An 18,349-nucleotide genomic window follows, 5' to 3' on the forward strand; every position below is an offset into this window, starting at 1 on the left:
CAAGCAATTCTCCTGCCTCAGCCTCCCGAGTAGCTGGGATTACAGGCGTGCGCCACCACACCCAGCTAATTTTTTTTTGTATTTTTAGTAGAGACGGGGTTTCACCATGTTGGCCAGGATGGTCTCGATCTCTTGACCTCGTGATCCGCCCGCCTCGCTTCGCTGGGATTACAGACGTGAACCACCGCGCCTGGCCCCTTTTTTTTTTTTTTTTTGAGAGGGATTTTCTTTTTTTTTCCCCGGTGGAGTGGAATTGCATTATCTTGGGTCACTGCAACCTCCGCCTCCCTGGTTCAAGCAATTCTCTTGCCTCAGCCTGCTGAGTAGCTGGGATTACAGGCATGAGCCACCATGCCCAGCTAATTTTTGTATTTTTAGTAGAGATGGGATTTTGCTATGTTGGCCAGGCTGGTCTCGAACTCCTGGCCTCAAATGATCCGCCCGCCTTGACCTCCCAGGGTGCTGGGATTACAGGTGTGAGCCACTGGACCCGGCCAACCCGCTATCCATTCTGATAGAACGTTGTTAGTCTCACAATTATTTTGTATCACATCCTACTTACAGGAAAAAATATTTCAGAGTTCCCAATATTGCCTCTAACTATACTTCCTATTCCAATATTCTCACCATGATCTCTTCCTTGTTCTGAAAAACAGACCATTCTCATGCCTCTAGATCTTCGTGCTAAAGTGAAATTCTCTGACCCTTTTATCCCATGTAACCTCTAACTTACTTTTTTTTTTTTTTTTTTGAGACGGAGTTTCGCTCTTGTTACCCAGGCTGGAGTGCGCGATCTCTGCTCACAGCAACCTCCGCCTCCTGGGTTCAGGCAATTCTCCTGCCTCAGCCTCCTGAGTAGCTGGGACTACAGGCACGCACCACCATGCCCAGCTAATTTTTTGTATTTTTAGTAGAGACGGGGTTTCACCATGTTGACCAGGATAGTCTTGATCTCTTGACCTTGTGATCCACCTGCCTCGGCCTCCCAAAGTGCTGGGATTACAGGCTTGAGCCACCGCGCCCGGCCTAACTTACTTTTATGTTCTGTGCCACCTTCAGAGAGCTTAAGTAGCTGCCTCACATATCTAACGTATTGTTTTTGCGTATGTGTGTATTTGTGTTCCTGCTGGACACTAGAAACTCTTGAAGGACAATTATTTGATTTCCAACTACTCCATCCGTTGCTCATTAGCTGCCCTATAAATATATGCAGAATGACCTTAACAAGATAGGGAATAGTGTGAAAAACAGTTGTTTGCTTAACTTGTTTCTCTCCAAAGGTTTCCCATCTTCATGCCTCAGAATGAGCCTCATTTTTTTTTTTTTTTTGAGACAGTCTCACCCTGTCGTGCAGGCTAGAGTGCAGTGGCGTGATCTTCGCTCACTGCAACCTCCACCTCCCAGGTTCAAGTGATTCTCCGCCCTTGGCCTCCCAAGTAGCTGGGACTACAGGTGCATACCACTATGCCCTGCTAATTTCCATTTTCAATAGATGGCATTTTGCCAGGTTGGCCAGGCTGGTCTCAAACTCCTGACCTCAGGTGATCCACTGACCTCTGCCTCCTAAGTGCAGGGATTACAGGTGTAAGCCACTGCGCCCGGCCCGCCCCTTTTTTGTCTAGTTTTTTGTCCTATCAAAGTAAAGGAGCCTTAGCTCAACCTCGCAGAATAAAACAGCTAAGGGAAACAATCTATGATCTTCTAAGAGTAACACCCTAGGTCCAGGTCAGGGGAAGCAAAGGGAGGGAATCACTACGGCCAGCTAACCTCAAATTTGCTTTTCCCACTGTTCCTTTCCTCGTTTTTTTTTTTTTTTTTTTTTTTGAGACGGAGTTTCACTCATGTTACCCAGGCTGGAGTGCAATGGCGCGATCTCGGCTCACCGCAACCTCCGCCTCCTGGGTTCAGGCAATTCTCCTGCCTCAGCCTCCTTAGTAGCTGGGATTACAGGCACGTGCCACCATGCCCAGCTAATTTTTTGTATTTTTAGTAGAGACGGGGTTTCACCATGTTGACCAGGATGGTCTCGATCTGTCGACCTCGTGATCCACCCGCCTCGGCCTCCCAAAGTGCTGGGATTACAGGCTTGAGCCACCGCGCCCGGCCCTCCTTTCCTCTTAAACCTGAGTAAAATGAGCTTTGAACCTTCAAATCCCTGTTAAACTGAGTTGCAACCTAGGCAAGAGACCGAACAGTAATTCCCCTCATATTCATTCACTGCTTTTCCTTGTTAAGATAATTGGGTTGCTGAGGAGGAGGACATGAAGCCTTAAGAGTGAAGCTGGAGTGTTGCAAGCTGGAAAATATGCAGCTTTTGTTTAGGGTAACATGAACAAAACTGAGCCTGGGTGGTGGAGTAGGAGGGTGAGCAGATGGTGTATGAAAAAGAATCAAGAAGAAAGAAGTTTAAATAACTGATTAAAGTTTATTACATTAAAACCATATATCACTTTTATACTGCATTTGCCATTTCTGAACAATACAAAGTAGAGGCAAATAGTGACACTTCATAAAAATGTTGACTCCCCATTCCTTTCCGTAAGACCCACCCAGCCCTCCCTCAAATATTCCCTCCCACCCCTTACAGAACTCTGCCCATAATAAAACACTTAAATACATCATAAATAGTAAATTATGAAAAAAAAAATAGCAAGAACTGTTTCTTTCCTTCTTGTAAAAAAGAACATGGCAGCAAAGACAGGCAGCCAGAAACTGGCTGGGGGTGTCTAATATAGACAGTTATTTGGGGTATGAACTAACCTACTATCAGGGCAGGGTGGGATAGAACAGCAATTCAACAAGCTGCCTGAGATACCAGGCCCCCTTCTTCCCCTGATAAGAATAGAAGGATCAGATGAAAAATCGTAACACTTGTAGATGGGGAGGAGAGGGCATATGTAGCCACCTTTTCCAACTTCCCTGCATGAAGACAGGGGGGTAGGACATACGGCACAGCAGTGACCTCACCGAGGCAAGAATCTGCTGTCTTCCCATAAGTTTAAGAAAATATTTGCTGGCCTCGTAGATATGGACTGCCTGTTAAACAGACAGAGGTGTCCCCTCTTCAACTTAGCTCCACAAATAGGAGAACACTGTTGGAAAAGATGGGAAGAGCAAAAAAAAATCTCCTCTGGAGAATGATCTAAAATTCATTTGGTAAGTCTTTATATTTAAAAAAACAACCAGAATATACTCCAATTTGCAAAATAGTAATAATCATTATAGTCGGGCAGTGAATAGGATTCTGCCTAGAAAGGGCTATGATCTCCCAGCCCATGGCTGCCTCATGTTTTAACAAAAGGGGTAAAGAATACCCCACGTCCCTCTCTCTCCATTTCTTCAGCCTTAAGAAATTCATCAAGAGAGGACGAGTTTAGAGGAGCTGCTTCTGGCAGAGCAATCACTACTCTTCACAAATACCATGGCTCTTCTGAGGGAACCCTAAGAATAGGCATCTCGTCAACACTTCTGGAGTTTTGATCTGAAACTGGCTTAAAATTGTGTGCTGTGCGCTTTTTCCTTTTTTCAGGGAAAAAAAAAAAAAAAGTTGGGAGGTGGTTTAAATACCCTTATCCCCCAAAAACTTTTACAGAGATTACAGGAGTCTTCTTCCAGGGATCAGAGAGAAAGAACGAAGGCAGGGATAATGTGCTAGCTAGTCTGTCCTGAGGAAATTAAAGAGTCCAGTTCCTAGTGAAAGAAGAGAGGAAAGAAAACTGCCATGTCTAGCAATCCCATTTCCAGCATGAAGAATAGGGGTCTGAAAAAAATTCAATTGTGGAAGCCAAGGTTAGCCAGTTGAAAATCCGTGCTACCCAACTCTGGAGTGGAGGGGATGCTGCGGTCCTCAACTGCCTGAGGCACCAATGCCCATTCATGAGGAAGGGGAAGGAGAGGAGGTTCTTCTTCAGGAAGAAAATGGAGAGCTCCCCTCACTTCTATTACACTCATTTTTTGATGACCAAGTAGAAGAAAATTCAACATTGTTGGGGCAAAGGCTGACATCTTGGGATCACAGAGATGACAGAATCTCGTTCCAGGTCTTCTGAGGCTTTGCACTTACTGAAAAGGAGAGAGTGTAAAGTTAAGAAAGTGGAGTATGAGATAAGGCAGGAATGGAATTCAAGCATTAAAAAGTATATTTCAGCCTTAGCCTCCAAATACGAGGTACCAAAAACACATTTTTTAAAAGAATAAGATCTAGGAGGTACCCAAATCTCTAACCTTGCTAATTAACTTCTGGCTCCAGGCCATCAGTGATCGTCTTTATACCCTCCTAAACTTTCACCTCCCACACATCCCAGACACTCACATGGGTGAACTCTGACTCTGCAATCTCAAGCTTTTCCAAGGTTGTACTAACAGGAGAAAAAAAATAGGAGCAGAGAGAAAAAGAATTAGAAGACAAGAAGAAAGGACTCTCCTCTTAAAATCTCATACTACTTCTCTAATTTTCACACCAGAATCAATTTGGGGAATTTGGAAACAAGAGGCTAAGAGACTGCTACATTTAGAAGCACACTGTTTTAATTAGCTATATTTAGCTTCTTGAATACTATATTTCCCAGTACCCTGCCCTCTTCTGTTTCAATCTCCAGGTGTGGTAGGTACCCCCAAGATTGCCCCCAATAATCCCCACCTCCTGAGGTTCATGCCATTGTGTAATTCTCTCTCTTCTCAAGCGTGGGCTGCACTTAGTGATTCTTTTCTCATGAACAGAATGCAGCACAGGTGATGGAATGTCCATTTCGAGATTAGGTTACAAAAAGACTGTAGCTTCTTCTTGGACTCATGTTCTCGCCCCCTGCTTGCCTGCTCACAGCAGCTATGAGCTGGCTATGCATAAGGCGATGTGACAAGGAACCGTATACTGCCAACAACTATGTAGGTGAGCTGAGAAGCTGATCTTCCCTCAGATAAGCTTTGGGACCAACAGCTTGACTGTAATCTCCAGAGAGAACCCAAACCAAAGGCATCCAGCTAAGGTACAGAAACTGAGATAACACATTTTTACTTTTTTTTGAAACAGATCTCACTCTTGTTGCCCAGGCTGTAGTGCAATGGTACGATCTTAGCTCACTGCAACCTCCACCTCCTGGGTTCAAGTGATTCTCCCACCTAGCCTCCTGAGTAGCTGGCATTAAAGGCATGTGCCAAAACGCCCAGCAATTTTTCTATTTTTAGTAGAGACAGGGTTTCACCATGTTAGCCAGGCTGGTCTCGAACTCCTGACCTCAGGTGATCGACCCTCCTCAGCCTCCCAAAGAGCTGGGATTACAGGTGTGAGCCACCACGCCCAGGTTGAGATAAATGTGTTTTCAACAGCTAAGTATGGGGCTAATCAGTTACACAAAAATAGATAATATAGATTTTTGTACCTGGAATTCAGGTACTGCCGTAACAAAAATCTAAAATTTGGGGGTGGTAGCCTGGTACAGTGGGCTCATGCCTGTAATCCCAGCACTTCGGGAGCCTGAGCAGGAAGATCAACTGAGGCCAGGAGTTCAAGACCAGCCTGAGTAACATCGCGAAACCTCGTCTCTACTAAAAATACAAAAAAAAAATTAGCTGGGCATGGTGGCGCGTGCCTGTAATCCCAGCTACTCAGGAGGCTGAGGTAGAAGAATTGCCTGAACCCAGGAGGCGGAGGTTGCGGTGAGCCGAGATTGTGCCATTGCACTCCAGCCTGGGTAACAAGAGCGAAACTCCGTCTCAAAAAAAAAAAAAAAAAAAAAGGGGGTGGTTTGGAGGAGCATTTTAGTGAAAACTTATTGTCCTGAATATGCTGTTTATAGAATTTTGGACTTAAAGGGGGTTGCCGGTGAGGGCTTAAAGTGAGAAAAATGTTACTGCAAACTGAAGAAAAGGAGATCCCAGTAAGGCAGCAGCACAAGGTTTAACAATGTCATTTGTGATTATGTGAAAAGTAGAATATGTGCCTCATGAATTGGACAGTCTAGCTAAGGAGATTTCCAAGCAAAGTCGTGCAGGTGCCACCTGGTTTTCTCTTAATGCTTATAGTAAAATATAAGAGACCAGGCACGGTAGCTCAAGCCTGTAATCCCAGCACTTTGGGAGGCAGAGGCGGGCAACTCATGAGGTCAGGAGTTCAAGACCAGCTTGGCCAACATAGTGAAATCCTGTCTCTACTAAAAATACAAAAATTAGCCAGATGTGGTGGTGCACGCCTATAGTCCCAGCTACTCAGGAGGCAGAGACAGGAGAACTGCTTGAACCCAGGAGGTGGAGGTTGCAGTGAGCCGAGACCATGCCACTGCACTCCAGCCTGGGTGATACAGTAAGACTCTGTCGGAAGAAAAGAAAAGAGAAAAAAAGGAAAGAAATTATGGGAAGGACTATTAAACAAAAAGATTCCAGAACGTGATAGGTCTTGAAAATTCTCCAGAGAACAAATGATGCTAAAATTAAGAAATGGCAGGCCACATACGGTGGCTCACTTCAGGAGGCACAGGGAGGAGGACTGTTTGAGACCAGCCTGGTTAACACAAGGAGACATCATATCTACCAAAAAAAAAAAAAAAAATGCTTTTGAGCAAGGATAAGCTCCAGGGCACTGCCAAGAAAATGTGGTCTAAAGACGAAGCCAAATATATGACTATGAAACATTTCATTAAGACCTCAGAAAAACAAAAAGCGGTGGTTCAGAGTATAGTCATCCCTCAGTATCTGTGGGAGACTAGTTCCAGGATCTCCTCTTGAATACCAAAATCCACAGATGCACAAGTCCCTTATAATATAGAATGGTATGGTATTTGCAAATAACTTATGGACATCTTCCATATACTTTATTTTTATTTATTTACATATTGAGATAGGGTCTTGCTCTGTCAACTAGGTTGGAGTCCACGGGTTCAATTTTGGCTCACTGAAACCTCTGCCTCCCAGTTCAAGCATTCCTCCTGCCTCAGCCTCCCGAGCAGGTGGGGCTACAGGCACGTACCACCGAGCCAGGCTAATTTTTTTGTATTTTTGGTAGCGACGGGGTTTTGCCATGTTGCTCTTAGGCTGGTCTTAAACTTCTGGGCTCAAGTGATCTGGCCTCAGTCTCCCAAAGTGCTGGGATTACAGGCATGAGCCATTGCAATCAGCCCTCCATATATTTTAAATCATCCCTAGATTATTCATAATAACTAATACAATGTAAATGCTGGTAAATAGTTGTTATACTGTATTGTTCAGGGAATAATGACAAGTCCATATATGTTAAGTACAGACACAACCACTGTAGGCCTAATTGTATAGTACATGTCAGAAATAACATACAAGAATTTTTTTTGAGACAGAGTCTCACTCTGTTGCCCAGACTGGAGTGCGGTGGTGCAATCTCAGCTCACTGCAACCTTTGCCTCCCAGGTTCAAGCCATACTTCTGCCTCAGCCTCCTGAGTAACTGGGACCACAGGCATGTGCCACTACGCCTGGCTAATTTTCTGTATTTCTAGTAGAGACGGGGTTTCACCGTGTTAGCCAGGATGGTTCCAATCTCCTGATCTTGTGATCCGCCTGCCTCGGCCTCCCAAAGTGCTGGGATAACAGGTGTGAGCCACTGTGCCTGGCCTTTTCTAAGGGACAGAGTCTCGTTGTATTTACCAGGCTGGTCTCAAACAGCCTCAAGCAATCCTCCCACCTCAGCCTCCCAAAGTGGTGGGATTACAGGCATGAGCCACCACACCAGGCTCTCAAGTGTTTTCAGTTCACAGTTGGTTGAATCTGGAATGTGGAACCTGTGGATACAGAGTATGATTGTACTATTCAGCCATACAAAAGGCTGTTCAAAAAGATTATGTTCCACAGATTCTTTCAAGTGAAAAACAGGGTCTCTAAGAGGCTTAGGTCTCTAGACCGGGGCACGGTGGCTCAAGCCTGTAATCCCAGCACTTTGGGAGGCCGAGGCGGGTGGATTATGAGGTCAAGAGATCGAGACCATCCTGGTCAACATGGTGAAACCCCATCTCTACTAAAAAAATACAAAAAATGAGCTGGGCATGGTGGCGTGTGCCTGTAATCCCAGCTACTCAGGAGGCTGAGGCAGGAGAATTGCCTGAACCCAGGAGGCAGAGGTTGCGGTGAGCCGAGATCGCGCCATTGCACTCCAGCCTGGGTAACAAGAGTGAAACTCCGTCTCAAAAAAAGAAAAGAAAAAGGAAGACTCAGAAGATAAAACCAACAGTCTAGAGGGTAGAGCCAACAACCATGGAGAATTATTCCTCTGTTTTAAAACCTGATAAGAGAAACTCCAACATTTTCTGGATTTTGGAACCACTAATAAAATTAATGACTCCTTTTTGTGCCTCCCATTCTCCCCTTTTATGTACAGAAATGTGTATATTCGTTATCTAATGCCTGTCTCATGATTGTATGCTAGGTACATGGGGAAAGGATACTTGTCTCTTTAGTTCCACAGGTTCACAGATTGAGAGGAACTGTACTCGAGGAGCTGTGCTTAAGGAACTATACCTGGCGGGGCTTATCCAAACCTGGACCTAATTTAGGTAATAAAACTCTGGGCTTTGAGCTAATGCTACAATGGGATGAGACTTCGGGAGGCCTTGGGAGGGAGTCAGTGTATTTTGGACATGGACGTACGTAAACTACTGGAGACCAGAGGGCAGACTATGACAGGCAGTTTCTAAGATGGCCCCCAATGATCCCTGCGCCTCCTGGTATTCACATCCATAGGCAATTCATTCCTCTTGAGTGTAGGCTGCATTTAGTGAACAGAATGTAGCACAAGGAATAAGTAGAATGTCAATTCTGAGATTACGCTATAAGAGGCTATGGTTTCTGCATAGGCACATGCTCTCTTGTTCACTGTTAGAGGCCAGCTGTCATGTACTGAGCTGTCCTATGGAGAGGTCCATGTAACAAAGAACTGAGGGAAGCCCCGAGCCAACAGCCAGCAAGGAACTAAGGCCCTCAGTTCAGCAACCCCCAAGGATCAGAATCCTACCTGTAACCATGTAAATAAGTTAGAAGCAGATCCTCCCATTTGAGCCTTCAGATGGGACCCCAGCCCTGGCCAACAGCTTAAATGCCACTTCATGAGAAATCTTCAGCCAGAGGACCCAGCTAAGCTGGGCCTGGATTCCTGACCCATAGAAAGTATGATATATGTTGGTTATTTTAAGCCACTAACCTTTGGGGTAATTTACTATGATGCAATCAAATTACGAAGGTTTCCAAGGACTTGAGAGATAAGATTACACGAAGAAAGAGGCAAATAAACCAACCTTGTAGTTCGCATTTGCAAAGTCTCTCCAACTACAGGTGAGAAACTGGGGTCAGGAATAGGTGAGCCCTCATTGATTTCCTCCAAAGGTGGAGTCTGAGGTAAAACATCAGGACGGCCAAGATGAACTCCTGGAGAAAAAGAAAGAGAACATGGGGTAGGGAAAAATATGTAGCAGCTTGGCTTCCTGGAAAGAAATGGGGAGGAAAGGTCCTGGCCAGACAAGGAAAGGGCTCAGAAGGAAGGGACAGAGTAACCAATCACATGGGGACCCCAGCCCTAACACTGACCTGGCTCCACTTCCGCCTTTGTTGTCACTTGTTCCTTGTGTTCCCCAGAGACTGATGGCTGGTAAGTAATGCAGGAGTTGCCACTGGAGCCTGCTCGCCGAGAGAAAGATGAACCAGACCGGAACTTTTTGGAAGGAGAAGGCTTCACTTCAAAAGGGAAAGAGAGAACCTACTTAGAAACCACCTTAGCAACCATTACCAAGACATAGACATAAATTGCTTGTATCCCCAACACACACTCAAAGTTGTTCTGAAAAGTGAAAAGGCTAACGTCAACAGAGATAGGTTCTATGAACTGCTATTCAGAGAACAAGGTATTAGCTCACTTCACTTTCCAGGGAAAGCCTCAAAGAAAGGTAATATATCTACACCTACCCCTCCAACATGAAACTCTGATGGCTTTGCTTCCATCAGGTGAAATGTCCCCTATTGCATAATTCCCTTTTTGTTTTCTCTTCTTGAGATGAGGTTTCACTCTTGTTGCCCAGGCTGGAGTGCAATGGCACAAACTTGGCTGACTGCAACCTCCACCTCCAGGGTTCAAGCAATTTTCGTGCTTCAGCCTCCCGAGTAGCTGGGATTACAGGAATGTGCCACCACACCCAGCTAATTTTTTATTTTTATTATTTATATATATATATATATACACACATACACTTATTTAGAGACAGGGCTTCGCCATGTTGATCAGGCTGGTCTTGAACCCCTGACCTCAGGTGATCTGCCCACCTTGTCCTCCCAAAGCGCTGGATTACAGGTGTGAGCCACTGTGCCCAGCCGAAAAAGATAACTCTTTTGCTCCACATCTTCATAGCACATATGGACCCAGCACTATAATTTATTCTTGTATATTTTATCACTTTGTAAAGATTGAAATTCTTTTTCCTTTCCTATTTTGATTTGTTTTTTTTTGAGACGGAGTTTCTCTCTTGTTACCCAGGCTGGAGTGCAATGGAGCGATCTCGGCTCACCGCAACCTCCGCCTCCTGGGTTCAGGCAATTCTCCTGCCCCAGCCTCCTGAGTCGCTGGGATTACAGGCATGCGCCACCATGCCCAGCTAATTTTTTGTATTTTTAGTAGAGACGGGGTTTACCATGTTGACCAGGATGGTCTCGATCTCTTGACCTCGTGATCCACCCGCCTCGGCCTCCCACAGTGCTGGGATTACAGGCTTGAGCCACCGCGCCCGGCCTTCCTTTCCTTTTTAAAATTTTTTGTAGAGACAAGGTCTCGTCATGTTGCCCAGGTTGGTTCCAAACTCTCGGGCTGAATCAATCTTCCTGCCTTGGTCTCCCAAAGTGCTGGGATTATAGGTGTGAGACATGGCACCCAGCCTGGTTTTTCCATGTCCTTTAAGACTGTCTGGCATGCCTAGGTCCCTCTCCCTCACTATGGGACTAATGATGCCTAATATGAGAAGAAGAGAAAAGAGAAGCTAGAATTTGCTGTGGCAGCAGCATGAAGATTTGCAAAAAAAAAAAAAAAAAAAAAAAAGGCACTTCTTAAATAAGAAAGTTGAGGAGGAAAGAGACTAAGAGCATGTACTAAGCAGAAATCAGTAAATGCTTCTCTAACCACTTGAGACCGTCAAGAAGAGAAAACATAACACTGGTAACTTCTTTGCGTATCTCTGTACATAAAAGTCGGGCTCTGCCTATCCCTCTCTGTGGCATGGATCCTACATCCACAATTGCATTTAAATGGCCGTCGCCTCATTGACATATGCAGGAAGAGCCAAGGGGAAAACAGCAACTTGGAAACAACTATGACAGACTGACTAACATAAAGGACAAGAAAGGACTCTCGTGGGATGTAGGTGGAAGGAGAGGCCTCTGGTGGTGGCAGCTCCCTACCAGAGGTGTCCTGTCCTCTGTTCTCTTGGGGTAAAGGAGCCACTGGGTAGAAGCAGGCAGTCATTTGATAGAAACCACTTACAGGGGATCTTCTTAAATACTGTGTTGCACATGAAACGCTGGAATCGTTCAGCGTAGAAACCTGGGCGATGCACTGAGACAGTGTCCTGCAGAACAGATGAAAGGGCTATAGAGTTAGACAAAGGGAGGTCCAGCAAGAGAATCTCTAGTCCAAGGGTCATCTTCCCCCAGACCGAGCCCCTAGGAAAAGGGAAAAATCCACAAATGAAATAAGAAATAAATGCAAGAGGCTGGGCGCAGTGACTCACACCTATAATCCCAGCACTTTGGGAGGCCAAGGTGGGCGGATCACCTGAGGTCAGGACTTCAAGATCAGCCTAGCCAACGTGGCGAAACCCCGTCTCTACTAAAAATACAAAAATCAGCTAGGTGTGGTGGCAGGCACCTGTAATCCCAGCTACGTTGGAGACTGAGGCACGAGAATCACTTGAACCTAGGAGGTGGAGGTTGAAGTGAGCCAAGACTGCACCACTACACCCCAGCCTGAGTGACAGAGTGAGACTCCATCTCAACCCAGCACTTTGGGAGGCCAAGGTGGGCGGATCACTTTGAGGTCAAGAGTTCAAGACCAGCCTGGCCAACATGGTGAAACCCCGTCTCTAATAACATACAAAAATTAGCTGGGTATGGTGGCACATGCCTGTAGTCCCGGCTACTCAGGAGGCTAAAGCAGAAGAATCACTTGATCCTGGGAGGTGGAGGCTGCAATGACCCAAGATCGCACCATTGCACTCTAGCCTGGCAACAGAGCGAGACTCCAACTAAAAAAAAAAAAAGAATTCGCTGGGCATCGTGGTGCATGCCTGTAGTCCCAGATACTTGGGAAGCTGAGCCAGAAGAATCACTTGAAACTGAAAGATGGAGGGTGCAGTGAGCCAAGATCATGCCACTGCATTCAGCTTGGGTGACAGAGTGAGACCGTGTCTCAAAAAAAAAAAGCAAAGAAAAAAAGAAATGCAAGAAACTGAGAAAGCAAATCAGAAGTGACGGAAGCAGAAGTGGGAAGAGAGCCTCTAGTATTGCTACTCACCCCGTCATGTACCAGGGCTTTCCAAGAGTGCTCCAACTTCTTAACAAACCTGCAAGAAAAATGTACATCACCTATGCATGTCATTTTAAAATAACTGATCTTAATAACTTTCTATTTTAGGGGGTTAAAGGGGTAACAGAAAACCTTGGAAAGACAGAAGCTGGAAAGCATATCCACTGGTACACTGGTTTTCCAAAGAACAGGCATGGCAGTGCTGGTTCCTCACCAGACCAATGTTGTTTCTAGGTAAGTCAACTATTCCCCATGGGAAGAGGACAATTTATGTCCCTGGCAAATCAGGGACATGAATATTTATTATAAAAGGAGAGCTGAAGGAACAGATAGACAAGACTGGAAAGGGTAGTTAAAATTGGATGATAATACTGAACCAACAAATCAAGTACTTGGTCCCCCTCATTAGTACCTAAAACCTTACAGGAACAAAACTGGGGTCTAACGTTTCCAGCTCCTCCCTGATGATCACATCATTGCCTCTTAGTTCCACAGGCCAATACTTGTTATAGAACACAGTCACCCTCCTGTTTTTCCTCCATGGAAAAGGGTAACATTTCCAGCTGTATCCCAATGTGGAGTATGACTCATCTCACCGGTTTTTACAAAGAGCCAGACAGATGGCATAGTCTACCCTGGTGCTTCCAAGGACTGACTCAGCTTTCCACAAAAGGTATACATTATGTTTGGGGAGGGAGGTTATAAAGGCTGGGGAAAGTGGCAAAATCAAGGAAATAAACCACCTGAAAACTAATGAAGTAAGTAGCCACTTACTTCACTGTTCTTGCTTCAGGAAGAACTTGGCAACAAACCCATCTAAAAGAGAAATGTGAGTGGCTATCTAGATCCACCCTCTCTTAATTTGGGATCCATATGCTCCTCACCTGTAAGACTGTAGAATGTCAATGATGCCAATATAAAGCAGAAGCCTTTCCCCTTTACTATTCCGGGCAGGGATGCCACCCATACTGGAAAAGGCAAAAAGAAAGGGTTAAGAAAATCAGTTGGCTAGTTGAGTCAGATCAGGACAGGGAACTGAAACCTAAACATAATTGCCTCATCCTCCATAAACCAGGAGATCAGACAAAAAGAGAAAGAAATATATTAAAAAACCAGGAGAAGGCCGGGCGCAGTGGCTCAAGCCTGTAATCCCAGCACTTTGGGAGGCCGAGGCGGGTGGATCACGAGGTCAAGAGATCGAGACCATCCTGGTCAACATGGTGAAACCCCGTCTCTACTAAAAATACAAAAAATTAGCTGGGCATGGTGGCGCGTGCCTGTAATCCCAGCTACTCAGGAGGCTGAGGCAGGAGAATTGCCTGAATCGAGGAGGCGGAGGTTGCGGTGAGCCGAGATGGCGCCATTGCACTCCAGCCTGGGTAACAAGAACGAAACTCCGTCTCCAAAAAAAAAAAAAAAAAAAAAAATTAGCTGGGCATGGTGGCGCATGCCTGTAGTCCCAGCTACTCAGGAGGCTGAGGCAGGAGAACTGCCTGAACCCAGGAGGCGGAGGTTGCGGTGAGCCGAGATCGCGCCATTGCACTCCAGCCTGGGTAACAAGAGCGAAACTCCGTCTCAAAAAAAAAAAAAAAAAAAAAACCCAGGAGAAAATGAGATCCCTGCTCTAAACTCAGGAACTCTGTGCAGTATGTATTATAATCTAGTTTCCTCCAAATCTCTTTGCCTACCACTCCAATTCCACCAAAGAATCTAAAATTGCCACTACTCAGCAATTTTGGGAATGCTCTCCAAATTAACTCTTAACTTCTTAAGTACTTTTGTTACCTTAATTTATGCCCACTAAGACGCTCTTATTGAGTCATGTTACAGGACCCCTTAAAAAAATGACACCATCTAAGATCCTTTTGATATTTCAGTAACTACACTGACTAGATAGATCCATGAGATCCATGATGAAGAGGGCTTCCACAAAGTCTATAATAATTTTTTTTTTTGAGACAGGATCTCATTCTGTTGCCCAGGCTGGAGTGCAGTGGCTCATACAGTGGCTCACTGTAGCCTTGACCTCCTGGGCTCAAGCAATTCTTCTGCCTCAGCCTCCTGAGTAGATGGGACCACAAGCGATCACCAACACACTCAGGTATTTTTATTTTTTATAGAGATAAGGTCTCATCATGATGCTCAGACTGGTCTCAAACTCCCAGACTCAAGTGATCTGCCTGCCTCAGCCTCCCAAAGTGCTGGGATTACTGGCATGAGCCACTGTACCCAGCCCATTAATTATTTTTGATAAAGTTTTAATATATTACTAACAAAAAGGGTAGATTAAAAAATAATAAAGTTCTAATATAGTTCACAGACATGCATTTAAGACTTCAAGTATAATTTTTTCAGTCTTTAACTCTTGAATAGCTCTCCTTCTCAGATATAGTATAAACCTGAAATTAATCTTTCCTTTTTATATTAAAAAAGCCTGTTAAAGCTCATTCTATACTTCTGTAAACATTAATGTTACTGATTCAACTGCTGACTCAAGGCTACTCCTTTCCAGAAGCTGGGTCCCCCTTTCCTCAAGAAAAAGTGCTGTGAACCTATGTTCTCCTCCCTAGTGCCCTTGAGCCCACTCACTGGTCATCGGTCTCCATAGTGCCGCCCCGTCGAGCCTCTCCCTGGATGGATTCCATGGCTGTAGAATACAGAGCCTTTTGAGGGGCCGGTCTTCGAGTGTCAACTGAGTATTGTGTTTCACTGCTTAAGGGCTCTCGTTGTGCATGATCTATATTGTGGATTGACATCAAGAGGCTATAGTCCATTATCTTGAAGCTCTGCAGCACCTAATGGAAGGAAAAACTTGATCTAAGCCTTGGGAAATATGAAAATATTTTTCAGGATTTCAGGGTTTTTTTTTGAGACAAGGTCTCAATCTGTTACCTAGGCTAGAGTGCAGTAGTGTGATCTCCGCTCACTGTAGCTGCAACCTACCAGGCTCAAAGGATCTACCTACCTCAGCCGCCGAAGTAGCTGGGACTACAGGCCCACACCACTACACCCAGCTAATTTTTGTATTTTTAGTAGAGACAGGGTTTCACCATGCTGCCCAGGTGGTCTCTAATCCCTGGGCTCAAAAGGTCTGCCCAAATCGGCCTTTAAAAGCACTGGGGGCCAGGCGCAGTGGCTCAAGCCTGGAATCCCAGCACTTTGGGAGGCCGAGGCGGGTGGATCACGAGCTCAAGAGATCGAGACCATCCTGGTCAACATGGTGAAACCCCGTCTCTACTAAAAATACAAAAAATTAGCTGGGCATGGTGGCGCGTGCCTGTAATCCCAGCTACTCAGGAGGCTGAGGCAGGAGAATTGCCTGAACCCAGGAGGTGGAGGTTGCGGTGAGCCGAGATCGCACCATTGCACTCCAGCCTGGGTAACATGAGTGAAACTCCGTCTCAAAAAAAAAAAAAAAAGCACTGGGACTACTGGTAAGAGCCACCACGCCCAGCCTGACAGCTTTCATGATTTAATTATTAATAGTGAACCTGTAAGGCTAAACATAGGATTATCTTTTGCTCCTCCTATTCCCTCAAGAAAAGTATATTAATCTCCTCTGGTTAGTCTTTATTGAATTTTATTTATTTATTTATTTATTTAGGAGTCTTGCTTTGTCACCAGGCTGGAGTGCAGCGGCATAATCTTGGCTCACTGCAACCTCCAACTCCCTAGTTCAAGCAATTCTCCTGCCTCAGCCTCCTGAGTAGCTGGGATTACAGGCATGCGCCACCATACCAGCTAATTTTTGTATTTTTAATAGAGACGGGGTTTCACCATGTTGGCCAGGATGGTCTCAATCTCCTGGCCTCGTGATCCGTCCACCTTGGCTTCCCAAAGTGCTGGGATTACAGGTGTGAGCCACTGAACCCAGCCCGGTTAGTCTTTTTTTTTTTTTTGAGATGGAGTCTTGCTCTGCTGCCAAGCTGGAGTGCAGCAGCGTGATGGTTAATCTTTATTTATATCCCCTTAGCTTTCTCTCATTTCAGTAAATACAGTTTTCCCAAGTCCCACTGCCTAGCCCACGAGACTGTCTGTTCTTTCCACGTATGTCTCCATGAAGAGAACACTACCTTCTCAAAGGAACAAGGAATACATGTGCTGTGCTGTGAAGGTTCCACAATGAGGGTCTGGTAAAGTACACTTGGTGACAGAACAGATCTGTGGCAGGACCTTATACAACTAGCTTCAATTCAGTTAAACATTTACTGAGGCTGGGCATGGTGGCTCACACCTGTAATTTTGGCACTTTAAGAGGTCGAGATGGGTGGATCACAATGTCAGGAGTTCGAGACCAGCCTGACCAACATGGTGAAACCCCATCTCTACTAAAAATACAAAAATTAGCTGGGCACAGTAGAGCATGCCTATAGTCCCAGCTACTGGGGAGGCTGAGACAAGAGAATCACTTGAACCCGGGGGCAGAGGTTGCAGTGACCCGAGATCGCGCCACTGCACTCCAGCCCGGGCAACAGAGCAAGACTCAGTCTTGGGGGAAAAAAAAAAAAAAAAAAGACATCTACTGAATCCCCACCATGTGGGCACTGTGCCTGCTTACAGAGATATAAAGATATTTAAAAGAGTTTCTTTCCTCAAGGACATTATACATTTAGAAAGCCATACAAATGTAAAATAAACACAATACAGTTTAATATGTTCAACAGTGGGAAGTGTTCACATGATAGAAGGGTACAGAGGAGGTCAGTTCAAGAGTGATTATCTAGGCTGGTGCAGCAGCTCATGCCTATAATCCTAGCAATTTGGGAGGCCAAGGCAGATGGATCACTTGAGGTCAGGAGTTTGAAACCAGCCTGGCCAACATGGTGAAGCCCTGTCTCTACTAAAACTACAAAAGTTAGCCAGGTGTGGTGGCAGGTGCCTGTAATCCCAGCTACTGAGGAGACTGAGACAGAAGAATTGCTTGAACCTGGGAGGCAGAGGTTGCAGTGAGCTGAGACTGCACTACTGCACTCCAGCCTGGACAACAAGAGTGAAACTCTATCTCAAAAATAAAAAATAAATGTAAATACATGTATCTATTGCTGACAGGGCAACATGAAGGTAAGAAACAGGATGAAAAGTTAAGGTAGCTTGTTGAGAAACAAAGCTAGGGAGATGAAAGTCAGAAAATGGTTTGATTAGAGTGCCAAACATCTGAAATCCCTGTTGAGCTAACAATATGAAATGGACTGAAGAACAAAATTGAAAGCCCAGGTGGGGTTGGATATCATAAATCTACAGAGACACCAGTATACATGGTTGTATAATATTCTTCAGCAGCACTCAGCTTCCAAGATATAAATTTGGATTTGGCAGGCAGGACCAAAATCTGAGGAAGGATGATGCCGGTGTGAAAATAAGCAGAACATCTGACTACGAGGCCCAGGCTAGCTGGAAAAGGAAATAAAGCCCATTGGGGGAGGATAAACAGGGAGAAAGTAAAAATGTAAAGGAATGGCAATGAACTAATTAAAAGTTATTTTAGGCAGGGCACGGTGGCTCAAGCCTGTAATCCCAGCACTTTGGGAGGCCGAGGCGGGTGGATCATAAGGTCAAGAGATCGAGACCATCCTGGTCAACATGGTGAAACCCCATCTCTACTAAAAATACAAAAAACAGGCCGGGCGCAGTGGCTCAAGCCTGTAATCCCAGCACTTTGGGAGGCCGAGGCGGGTGGATCACCAGGTCAAGAGATCAAGACCATCCTGGTCAACATGGTGAAACCCCGTCTCTACTAAAACTACAAAAAATCAGCTGGGCATGGTGGCACGTGCCTGTAATCCCAGCTACTCAGGAGGCTGAGGCAGGAGAATTGCCTGAACCCAGGAGGCGC

General features: G+C 45.3%; 1 protein-coding gene across 8 annotated transcripts in view; it reads right to left on the minus strand.

Moving 5' to 3' along the window:
• Positions 1–2,071: 2,071 nt before the first annotated feature.
• PIP5K1A (phosphatidylinositol-4-phosphate 5-kinase type 1 alpha) overlaps positions 2,072–18,349 on the minus strand; it is a 52,685-nt gene continuing 36,407 nt past the window's right edge. For 4 of the 8 annotated variants that reach the window (XM_032267376.1, XM_032267374.1, XM_032267372.1 and 1 more), the window contains 7 exons: positions 15,106–15,311; positions 13,401–13,484; positions 12,505–12,553; positions 11,476–11,560; positions 9,540–9,686; positions 9,251–9,380; positions 2,406–4,062 (listed from right to left, as the gene is read on the minus strand). In XM_032267376.1, the coding sequence (XP_032123267.1) occupies positions 3,978–4,062; positions 9,251–9,380; positions 9,540–9,686; positions 11,476–11,560; positions 12,505–12,553; positions 13,401–13,484; positions 15,106–15,311 (786 nt within the window). In that variant the 3' untranslated portion in view covers positions 2,406–3,977. Of the gene's footprint in view, positions 2,109–2,405; positions 4,063–4,312; positions 4,359–9,250; positions 9,381–9,539; positions 9,687–11,475; positions 11,561–12,504; positions 12,554–13,400; positions 13,485–15,105; positions 15,312–18,349 lie in introns of those variants that run through there. The other 4 variants (XM_032267378.1, XM_032267377.1, XM_032267373.1 and 1 more) reach the window with 3 other exon arrangements.

This window comes from Sapajus apella, unplaced genomic scaffold, assembly GCF_009761245.1.
Source record: "Sapajus apella isolate SASKATOON/1434 unplaced genomic scaffold, GSC_monkey_1.0 scaffold169, whole genome shotgun sequence".
NCBI classification, from domain to species: domain Eukaryota; kingdom Metazoa; phylum Chordata; class Mammalia; order Primates; family Cebidae; genus Sapajus; species Sapajus apella.